The sequence below is a fragment of the Lolium rigidum genome, chromosome 2, assembly GCF_022539505.1.
Source record: "Lolium rigidum isolate FL_2022 chromosome 2, APGP_CSIRO_Lrig_0.1, whole genome shotgun sequence".
Classification (NCBI taxonomy): domain Eukaryota; kingdom Viridiplantae; phylum Streptophyta; class Magnoliopsida; order Poales; family Poaceae; genus Lolium; species Lolium rigidum.
The window spans coordinates 282,685,885-282,696,358 of record NC_061509.1 but is presented as its reverse complement, the minus strand read 5'-3'; the positions used below and the strand labels follow the sequence as shown (position 1 = coordinate 282,696,358).

At 48.5% G+C, this 10,474-nt stretch overlaps 1 protein-coding gene across 1 annotated transcript; it reads right to left on the bottom strand.

Moving 5' to 3' along the window:
- Positions 1–1,407: 1,407 nt before the first annotated feature.
- LOC124688962 (FT-interacting protein 3-like) lies at positions 1,408–4,774 on the bottom strand. The gene has a single exon (XM_047222578.1). It carries the CDS (start codon positions 4,772–4,774, stop codon positions 1,721–1,723), a length of 3,054 nt encoding a protein of 1,017 aa, XP_047078534.1. The 3' UTR covers positions 1,408–1,720.
- Between the last annotated feature and the right edge of the window lie 5,700 nt (positions 4,775–10,474).

Here is a 10,474-nt window from a genome sequence, read left to right as displayed (position 1 = left end):
GCAAAAGTGATGATTAAAATTAAAAATTTGATTAAAAGTGATTGTTGAAACAATTATGATCATATCATTTTATGACCAACATGAATTATTAATGGCATGATCATGTTTTATTGTAATAATATGTGCAAAAGTGACAGTTAAAATTTTAAAGAGGTGATTAAAGTGATTATTGTGACAATTATGGTTATGTTATTTTTTTAACAAACTTTATTAATGATATGATCATGATTTGTTGCAATAAGAAGTGCATTTATCTCTATTTCTGCCCAACGGTGATATAGATTTAATTGCACTATGTTCTAATTTTGACCAACGTTGGATTATTGCATGCAATTGTTGTTATGTTCTTATTTCATTGTGGTTTGATGGAGGGTACTACTTGATGAGCTGCATCAATCATGTTCCAACCCTTAGAGGTGACAACTACACTGAATAGAGAAAGAAGGTCGATTTGGTGGTGAGGTGGACTGGGTTGTGGACACCCCACAGCCGGTCAGACCAAAAGATCTAATCAGAGATGACAAGGATGATCATGTTGCATGGCAGAAAAATAAAAAGGATCATGCTCCAGTGGAGATGGGATATACCTAAAGAACCAAAAGTGGCTAAGTGCTAATAAAAGGTGCATGTTATTTATAAAGAATACAATTGAGAACACCATTGTAGACTCAATTGCAGAGTGTGCTTCCGTCTAGGAGTACTTAGAAAAGATAAATAGCTAGTTTACTAGTTCTTTAAAGATATATTTGCTCATGTCTGATATGTAATTCGCCTTTTTAGCGCTCCAGACTTTTGAGACTTTTTGAACGGCTGTGTGCATTTTAGCTATGCAGAAATCGGGTGTAATTATTTCTCTATAAGTAATAAAACGCTCATTATAAAAAAAACTTCAAAGATATATGCTACCCAGCTCCACCATCTTCACCATGATGAAGAGAGAGTAATCCACCTCTGAATTCATTGATCACATGAACAACACAAGTAGTTCACTTCAGCAACCAGACAGGTAGACAAATTTTCTACGCAGGTCAATGGATGTCATCAAAGCACAGAACTTGCATGTTTAGATATCATAACAGGGACAAGAATTCCCCTTTCCACTATACTAAGCCGGCAGCCACATGGGAAGAGAGTGGAGACAAAGCTGAAACAAAAGAGGCTAGCTTCTCAGCTCCCGAAGACAAGAATTTTATTCTCGGCAGCAGAGAACAAAAGCAACACACAGATGCATGTCTGCACGTGAGAAGCACCAACACCATCGTTCCCAGTCTTTGAAGCACCAACAAACATTTACTATCACTGCATACTGACCGATGCGGCTGCTCAACATGGAAACAGTCTTGTACTTGTAAATAAACCTGGTTGTTTTTCATCAGCACATCATCATCGCATAGATCAACTGCCATCTACTGAACTTCAGTCTTTGCATAACTTAAACTGGGACTACAAGAACAGCACCACGGGGCTGCTATGCTAAGCTACAAGTCGACTTCTACTTCCGCTGGGCAACACAAAGCAGCAGCATACATTACCTAACCATTAACACTAATTAAGCTAAGCAACAACAGACCAGGCATCGCATACAGCAAACAAACAAGTTTGTTTCTTGCTGCATTCCTGTGAATGCATCATCCTTTCCAGCCAAAATAACCAATAACTGAATCAATCGGCCACATGGTTAGAGGGCCCATTTTGCAGCTGCAGACGTTGCTACCAAGGATCAGAGCAGGATGTCGGCCTTGGAAGGCAGCCTCCGGAAGAAGTTCATGAGCAGGGACGGCATCCTGCTGCGGAACCGCGGCGGGCGCATGGCGTACAGGCCCGAGAGCCCGATCAGCACCTTCATCGGCACGGCGTAGGCGACGACCGCAGCAGCGACGCAGGCGATGGAGAAGAGCAGCGTCGCCCTCGGGTCGCGCCAGCTGAGGACGGCCTGCATCCGCTCGCCCTGCGTCGCGATGTCGCCGACCACCGTCTGCACCCTCCCCGCCACGCTGCGGAGGCGGTCGTACCTGAAGCGCACGACGTCGCCGCGGCTCGAAGGGAAGGTGTCGAACTCCTCGTCCAGCTCGTCCACGGTGGCCGCGTCGGCGTGAGACAGCCGCATGTCCATGTGAGGCGGGTTCCTGGGACGGACACGGTACCTCCATAGCCCGGTGAACGCCATCACCAGGAACGCCGTCGGCAGGATCAGCTCCGGCATGAGGACGAACACCAGGAACGTGAACACGGCGACGCAAGAGTGCACCGGGTGCTGCCACGAGCGGACCAGCTCGAACCACCTGCCGACGGCAATCAGGCCCGAGAGCACCGCGACGAGGCGGAAGAAGTTGGCCTTGCTGCGCCGCATGCTCCACAGATGCGAGCGGTGATCCAGCATGTACTCCACAACCTCCTTGCCAAGCGGCGGCTCGGTGCGGCCAAGCCGGGCAGCAACGACGCTCGTGGCCTGGAACCGCAGGCTCTCGACCTGGCGCACAAGCAGCGGCTCCACATAGTGCATCTTGGGCAGCAACGGGCGGACATAGGCATGGTACATGTTGCCCGCATTGCCGCACCCGAAGCGCACGGCTAGGTGGAGCTCCCCCATCTTCTTCACCCCCGACGGATGCAGCATGAGAAGCGGGTAAGCATGGGTGTACACCCTGTCCGTCTCCAATGTCGAGAGCCTGATGCGGACCTTGCCAATGCAGTTGTCACGGACAACAACCGAGGTGTTGTTCCCTGATGTCGGCTTGTCGACATGGCAGTTGTCGAACACGCCGACGGTGATCACGGTGCAGGGGTCGAACACCTCCCAGGTGTACTGCTCGTTCCACCGGGGGCAAACCGAGTCGACGACGGTGCGAGTGCGGATCCACTTCTGCCCATACTTTGCAACGCAGTACGAATCTGCCGTCGCGCCCCTGCCATTTCCAGCCTTCATTGGTATCAGTCCACTGGCACCAAGGACGCCAAGCTCGAGCACACCAACATGAGGGTGCCACAGCTGCTTCGCCGTTGGCCTGAGATCGCTGCTATACGCCGTTGCTTCATCCAGAACATGGTAGCCGCCATCGAGACTTAGCCGGAGATGCACCCGGCTCCCGAACCTGTTCGGGTTGTTGGCGGCGACATTGCCAGCACCAGTGCTACGGTCCAGCCCAAACCACCTGGAGACAACAAGCTTCTCGTCCCAGCGCCTCTCAATGGCGGACACCGGAAGGACGAGGCGGCCGAGAATGTCGTCTCTCCCCGGCGACACATGGTCCTCCAGCGACAGCACCAAGAACTCCTCAAACGGCTCAGCAACCACAAACATGAGGTCTTCGTTCCAGAACGGGCTGGACGGTCCCCGGTTCGCCATGACCGGCGACGGCCGTGTCCGCAGCATCTGGCTCCCAATCTGCGCGCGCACGAACAGCTCTGGGTACCTGCCCATCCCCATCAGCCCCTGCTTGTCCATGGGGAGCAAGTCCTGCGCCTCGATGACGGACACCCGAAGGTACCAGAGCTTGGGCGCGACGTAGACCTTGGACTTGATGGAGCCGAGGGGGCCGTGGCCCTGCACGGCGGCGGCCCTGGAATGCCAGGCCTCGCCGAACGCCTCGTCGGCCTGCGTGCCATACCACACGGCGACCATGACCTCCACGCCGCCGCGCTCGCCCTTGCGGTCCTCCATGGCGTACCACTGCGGCGCAAGCGTGCTGTCGGGCGGCGCGCGGCGGGGGACCTCGGAGAGGTCGAACCAGAGGCGGCCGAGGTGGTCGCCGTCGCCGCCGCCGCCGCGGGCGCGCACGAAGATCTCGACGAACGAGGACTGGATGGTCTCCTTGGAGAAGGCGAACACCTGGTCCCACGACTGGTGCTGCCCGGCCGCGGCGGGCGTCACGCCGCGGTAGTTCCCGAGCTTGACCTCGGCCACGACGGCCTCGCCGCCCTGCGCCGCGGCGCCGCGCGCGCGCACCACGCGCACGTACAGGTACTGCATCTGCTCCACCAGGTCGTAGGTCGCGCTCGCCTTGTCGGCCGTCAGGCCGCCGCCGAGGCTGGGGCGCGTCTCCTTGAGGGAGAAATCGGCGGGGCCGGAGAAGAAGGGCGGGGCGGGGTAGTGGTCGGAGAGCATCGCCGGCTTCATGGGGAGCGGCTGCGGGTGCGGCATCATGTCCATGGGCGCCTGCGGCTGCTGCTGCTGCTGCGGCGGCGGCGGATGGTGCGGCCGCGCGGGCACCACCGGCTGCTGGTTATGCTGCTGGTTGTGCTGCTGCTGCTGCTTCCGGTTCCCCGATAGAGGTGGCGCGGTGACGACCTCCGGGCCGGTGATGGCCGCCTTGGCCTGCTTCTCCTGCTTGTTCGCCTTGGCGACCAACTCCCCGGCCCCGGCGCCGGTGCGGTAAATCTTGAGCGTGATCTCGCCGCGGATGTGGGAGAAGAGGCTGCGCTTCTCGAGCGTGAAGAGCTGCGGCACGACAGGCTCCCCGGGCGCCGGCACACCCGCGGCCGGGACGCGGACCTTGCCGAGGAAGTTGCGGCCGTTGCCGGCTGAGGCGGCGGCGGCGCGGTCGTTGTAGACGGCGACGTCGATGGCGCGGTAGGGGAGGTCGTCGGGGTCGGCGAGGGGGAAGAGGAGGCGCTCGTTCCAGACGGGGTTGAGGTCCTTGGGCCTGGGCCTGGTGCGGCGCTTCTGGTGGTCGAACTCCACCTCCACGTAGGGCGACGAGGAGCCCTGCCCGTCCTTGGGCATCAGGTTGTGCGCCGCCACCACCTCCACCACCAGCTTCTCCGCCTTCGGCATCTCCCGGCACCTACGCCGCACCGGAGCTACTGCAACCAATCGATTCTTTGTCGGGAAGATTCAAACTTGCTCGAGAAACAGAGGAGGGAGGTTCTTGCTGCTGCTGATTTGGGGGATGAAGCGAGGTAGGATAGGAGAGGGGAGCTATACGAGGAAGGAGGAGGAGGCAGGCGCGCGTGGTGGAATCTCCATCATCGCAATCGATGAGATGAGGCGAGGTGGGGGGCGGGGCTCTGCTTTGCTCGTTGCTGCGGCTCCGCCTCGGGTCAGGGGTGGTGCTCTGCTTCTGCGCTGCGCTGCGCTTCGCTTTGGGTGGTTTTTGAGGCGGGGTTTTGGCGTTTGGGGTTTGGGAGCTCGCTCGCGCTCAACACTGTTTTTTGGTCTGGTCTCCTTGCTTCTTGAATGCGACGATCTTTGGAAGACGAAAAGGAACAAGTCTTGAATGCAGTGAGCTTGGAGAAGGAACGATTTATTTTATTTTGGGTGGATGGACGTTCGACGGCCTGAGGATATGTTTGACCGGCCCGCAACTGAATTTACTCCACTGCAATTAATCGGTAAGGTTCCTGCTAAAATTTAGTCAACACTCAATAGTACTAGTATTTTCTAAGATTAACCAAAGATACTCAGGTATCTAAAAAATATGAAGATATAAAATATCAAATCAATATTACGAGATCCAGCATAATATATATTTTCATACAGTAATATAGTTGCGCGCTGTTGTAATTGTGGATATCCTTTATACGGATTATTATTCTTGGTCAAACTCAAAAAAATTACAATTTTTTGCTAGGCATACTATAGGCCAAGCTTTTTGGGACGGCGTGAGTGGCAGTTAAATTTGGGCTATGTATCAATGGTTCGAACAAAAGCTATGGTTTCCCTTGAATTCGAGCGGATAGTGACTTGTTGCGGATTCGAATGTGGATGCACAATACGCGGATTTGAATCAGAAATAGAAAAGACTCCGGGATAAGAAAAGATAGTAGTTACAGTTATTTAATCTTTTAGCCTGTCAAGATTAAGTTAATTGAAAAATAGAGGGATGATTTAGACAAATATCTAAGCATTGATAAGATGGTACTACAAGTATAAATATAATTACGGTCAGAACCTTGGTTAGAGACATTTCTGATCATGCGGCCTTATTTTTGGATACCGGTATTTAATCTCCTGTTGTTAATAAGATTGTTCGTCTTGAATTATGTTGGTTCCAAAGACCTAAGATTTTTATGTTGATTCCAATAATCTAGAATGAGAGCATCTCCAGTCGCGTCCCCCAAACCGTCCCCCAAACCGCGCCGGATCGAGCGTTTGGGGGACGTGTTTCGTTCGTGCCGCGTTTGGGGGACGTCGCTCCCCAGCCGCGTCCCCCAAACGCCGCCCCCAAACATTTAAAATAATTTTTCCGGCATTTTTATTTCAATTTCCACAAACTAATACATAATTTGGAACGTGGTTTACACGAAAACACAGTTTGGAACATGGTTTTCCACAAACTAATACATAGTTTGAACCATGGTGGACACAAATATAAAATATTGCAAAGAAACTAAACCTAACTAGGCCGTGCATCGAAGGTTTCGTGTGTTCGTCTGCTAAGAAAGAACACTCGAGGGCACACCCAGATCACCTAAAGCTGGAAAATCCAGCGGGAGGATGGTGCCCTTGTTGGTTCTACCGATGAGGCGAACGGGCAGAAACCTCCGTGCACGTTTCGCTGCGAAGAAACAACACTCATTCGGTCGTCCTCCTCGTCGGTGCTTGTCGTCGTCCCTGTCGACGTGGTAGTCCCGGAGGCGGCGCCTCTCGTCGAAGACCTTGACGCTCATGTCCCTGTTGCCGAAGTAGGAGAACACGAGGATGAAGCCGGCTTGGAGGCTGTGGTGGCGCGCGAACTTCTCCCAGCCGATGTTGAAGTACATCTTGCCGCGCGCGTCGTAGATCGCCTTGACGATCCACCGGCGGTAGCCGCACGAATGCTCCCGCGGATGCATCGTGCGCGGGCGTACGCCGCCGACGTACTCGGCGAAGGAGTCCGGCAGCCTCCGGATGCCGCGCGGGTCGCCCTTGAGGACGTGGACGAACTCGAACAGGACGTCCGGCTCCACGTCCATCTCCGACGATGATGAAGGCGGCGGCGTGGAAGGCGACGGCGAGCGTTCGAGCTGCGCCGCGGCCACGACCACGACCACGGCCACGGCCGCGGCCGCGAGGTCCGCCTCCGCCTCTACCAGACATGGCGTCGAGTCTTGTTGAGAGATGGTGGCGGCTAGGGTTTGGGAGAGAGGCGCTAGGGTTTGTGTGTGAGAGGGACGATGAGAGGCGCCCTTTTATAGGCCGGAGAGAGGCGGAGGAGCGGTGGCGCTCATTAACGCCGGCACGCGAGCTAGGCGCGACGGGACGCGTCGGCTGTGCCCTCTGCGGGAGCTGCACCGTCGCCGCGCGCCAATAACTTCCGTCGCGAGGTAGGCGGCGGTTGGGTTTAAATTAATTGTGCCGGCTGACGGGTCGGCCCCGCCACTCCCCGCCTCGCTTTTCGTTGTGTCCGGCGTCCCCGGTGCGTCCCCTGTGGGACGGGGACGGGCTCGGGGCGCCGGACACCGAATGGGGGCGCGCCGGACGAAAAAGGGCTTTGGGGGACGCGGCTGGAACGCTTTTTTTGTCCGGCGCGCCCCAAATCGCTTTGGGGGACGGTTTGGGGGACGCGACTGGAGATGCTCTGAAACCCAGAAAGGAAAAGGCATTCTGAATTTTTCTAAGATTAACCAAAGATATCTAAAAATATACGAAGATACAAAATATCAAATCAATATTACTAGATCCAGCATAATATATTTTTTCATACAGTAATATAGTTGTGGACTATTGTAATTGTTGATATCCTTTATACGGATTAATTTTCTTGGTCAAACTCAAAAATTATTTTTTTTTTTTGCTTGGCACACTATATGCCAAGCTTTTTGGGACAGCGTGAGTGGCGGTTAAATTTAGGTTATGTATCAATGGTTCGACCAAAAGCTATGGTTTCCCTAGAGTTCCAAGTGGATAGTGACTTATTGCAGATTCCAATGTGTACATACAATACACGGATTTGAATCGGAAATAGAAAGAGACTCTAGGATAAGAAAAGAAAGGAGTTAGAGTTATTTAACTTGTTAACCTCTCAAGATTCAGTTAGTTGAAAAATAGAAGGATGATTTAGACAAATATCTAAGCATTGATAAGATGGTAGTACAAGTATAAACAAAATTACGGTCGAAACCTTGGCTAAAACTCAATATTTCCTAAGATTAACCAAAGATATCTAAAAAACATGAAGATCTAAAATATCAAATCAATATTACTAGATCCAGCTCAAGATATATTTTCATCATATAGTTGTGCAATATTGTAATCGTTGATATCCTTTATACCGATTATTATTATTGGTCAAGCTTAAAAATTATAATTTTTTTACTAAGCATATATGCCAAGTGTTTTGGGCTACCGCGAGAGGCAGTTAAATTTGGGCTCTATAAAAATGGTTCGACCAAAAGCTATGGTTTCCCTAGAATTCGAAGTGGACAATGACATGTTGCGGATTAGAATGTGGATGTACAATACGCGGATTTGAATCGGAAATAGTAAAGACTCTAGGATAAGGAAAGATAGTAGTTACAGTTATTTAATCTTTTAGCCCTTCAAGATTAAGTTAATTGAAAAATAGAGGTATGATTTAGACAAATATCTAAGCATTGATAAGATTGTAGTACAAGTATAAATATAATTATGGTCGGAACCTTGGCTAGAGATATTTCTGATCATGCGGCCTTAATTCTAGATATCGGTATTAAATCTCCCGTTGTTAATATGATTTTTTGGTATGAGTTATGTTGGTTCCAAAGAGCCAAGATTTTTATGTTGATTCCAAAATTTAGAAATGAAACCTAGAAAGAAAAAGGCATTTTGGATTTTTGGCATAATTTTTTTTGTTAATGCTAGAAGAATTTTGAAAGTTTGGAATTTAAATATAGAAGGTGAGAATAAAAGGAATATGATTTCTTTGTCTAATCAGATTGATGATATTGGTAAGAAGAGTGAAGTTACGGTTTTATCTGCTGCTGATTTTCAACTTAGAAAAAATTACTAGAATAATTTAATGCCATTTGTGTGAAGAAGGGATTTAGTGGAGGCAAATGTTCAAACAAAAGGATTTGCTCGAAGGTGATCGTAATACTAAGTGTTTTATGCTTAAGGATAGTGGTTGTAAATGTAGAAATATTTTTGTATAGATTGATACAAGATGAAGGTTTAACTACGGGAGACGGTGAGATTTTAAATTATGCAACTAAAATTTACAAGAATTTGTTTGGTGATGTTCTCCAAATACCAGTAGCCTTACTGGATGAGTTACGTGAATGTTAGTATATTCATGATAAAAACAAGTTAAAATAACTCTTTACATTAGAGAAAATTAAAACGGTGGTCTTTGATATCGAGCGACATAATCAAAGATTTACTTGGGTGGTGGATGGACGTTCGTCATGGGGATGTTTGACCCCGCCGATACTGAATTTACTCCACTGCAATTAATCGGTCAATTTCCTGCTAAAGGTATTTTACTAGTACTAGTAACGGCTTGATTTTCCAAATATTCTCCAGCCATCACGAAAAACATGGCGTATAAAATTTAGTTAAAACTCAATATTTTCTAAGATTAACCAAAGATATCTAAAAGAATACAAAGATCCAAAATATCAAATCGATATTACTAGATGTGTGTAGACCAAAAGAACAACGAGGATTAGGTGTAAGTTTTATTTAAAAAAAACATAAGTTTATGATATAAATGGTTGTGAAAATTAGAAAATGAGGATGAGTTTTGGCAGGACATGATAAGAGTGAAGTATGTCGTCCATCCTGCCCAATTTAATTTTTGTTTGGCGTAGTGTCGGTTAAAGATATCTTCTATTGCCATTGTGATTGTGTGCTAGGTGATGGAAGTAAAACATGATTTATAAAGGATAAGTGATTGGGTCAAATCCCATTATATATGATGTTTCCAATATTATACAATCTAACTTTTAGTCAATATATTACAGGTCATACTATTTTTACAAAAGGGTGGAAGTGTTCAAAGTTTAGACATTTCCTTAGAGAAAAAACTTTGAAAATGTGGAAAAACCATAAGGATTTATGGAGTAATGTTTGTTTGAATGAATCTTCTGATATGTTAAATGGGGTTTTTATGGTTAAATCTTTATATTATTAATTGATGGCAAGTAGAGTAAAGTTATCTTATAAAAGTCGTTTGGGCTTTAAAGATTCATTTAGGAATCAAAGTTTTATGTTGGTTAGTGGTTAAGAATAGGGTTTTGACTAGAGATAATTTGAAGAAGAAAGGTTGGAAAGGAACTGAATTGTGTTAGCTTTTTGGAGCAAATGAATCTTTCGAATATTTATTTTTTACTTGTCCACAAGCTAATTATATGTGGAATGTATCATATTTTTCTATTGGGATATATTCTAAGCCCTCCTAGTTCTCCGATTTTGTAATATGCTATTGCCTCAGTTTTCCTATTATGCTAGTAGTTGTGTGTTGGAAAAAGCTTATAGTATGGAACTGGTATGTAATGTTTACTTGTGTTTCTATTCAGGTCATTGTTGGGTCCTTTTCTGTGCTGTCCTTTTAGAGATTTGGTAGAAATATTCGTT

Bases quoted from the DNA above. Each gene is read 5' to 3' on its own strand.
- LOC124688962 (XM_047222578.1), bottom strand. From the start codon at position 4,774: ATGCCGAAGGCGGAGAAGCTGGTGGTGGAGGTGGTGGCGGCGCACAAC.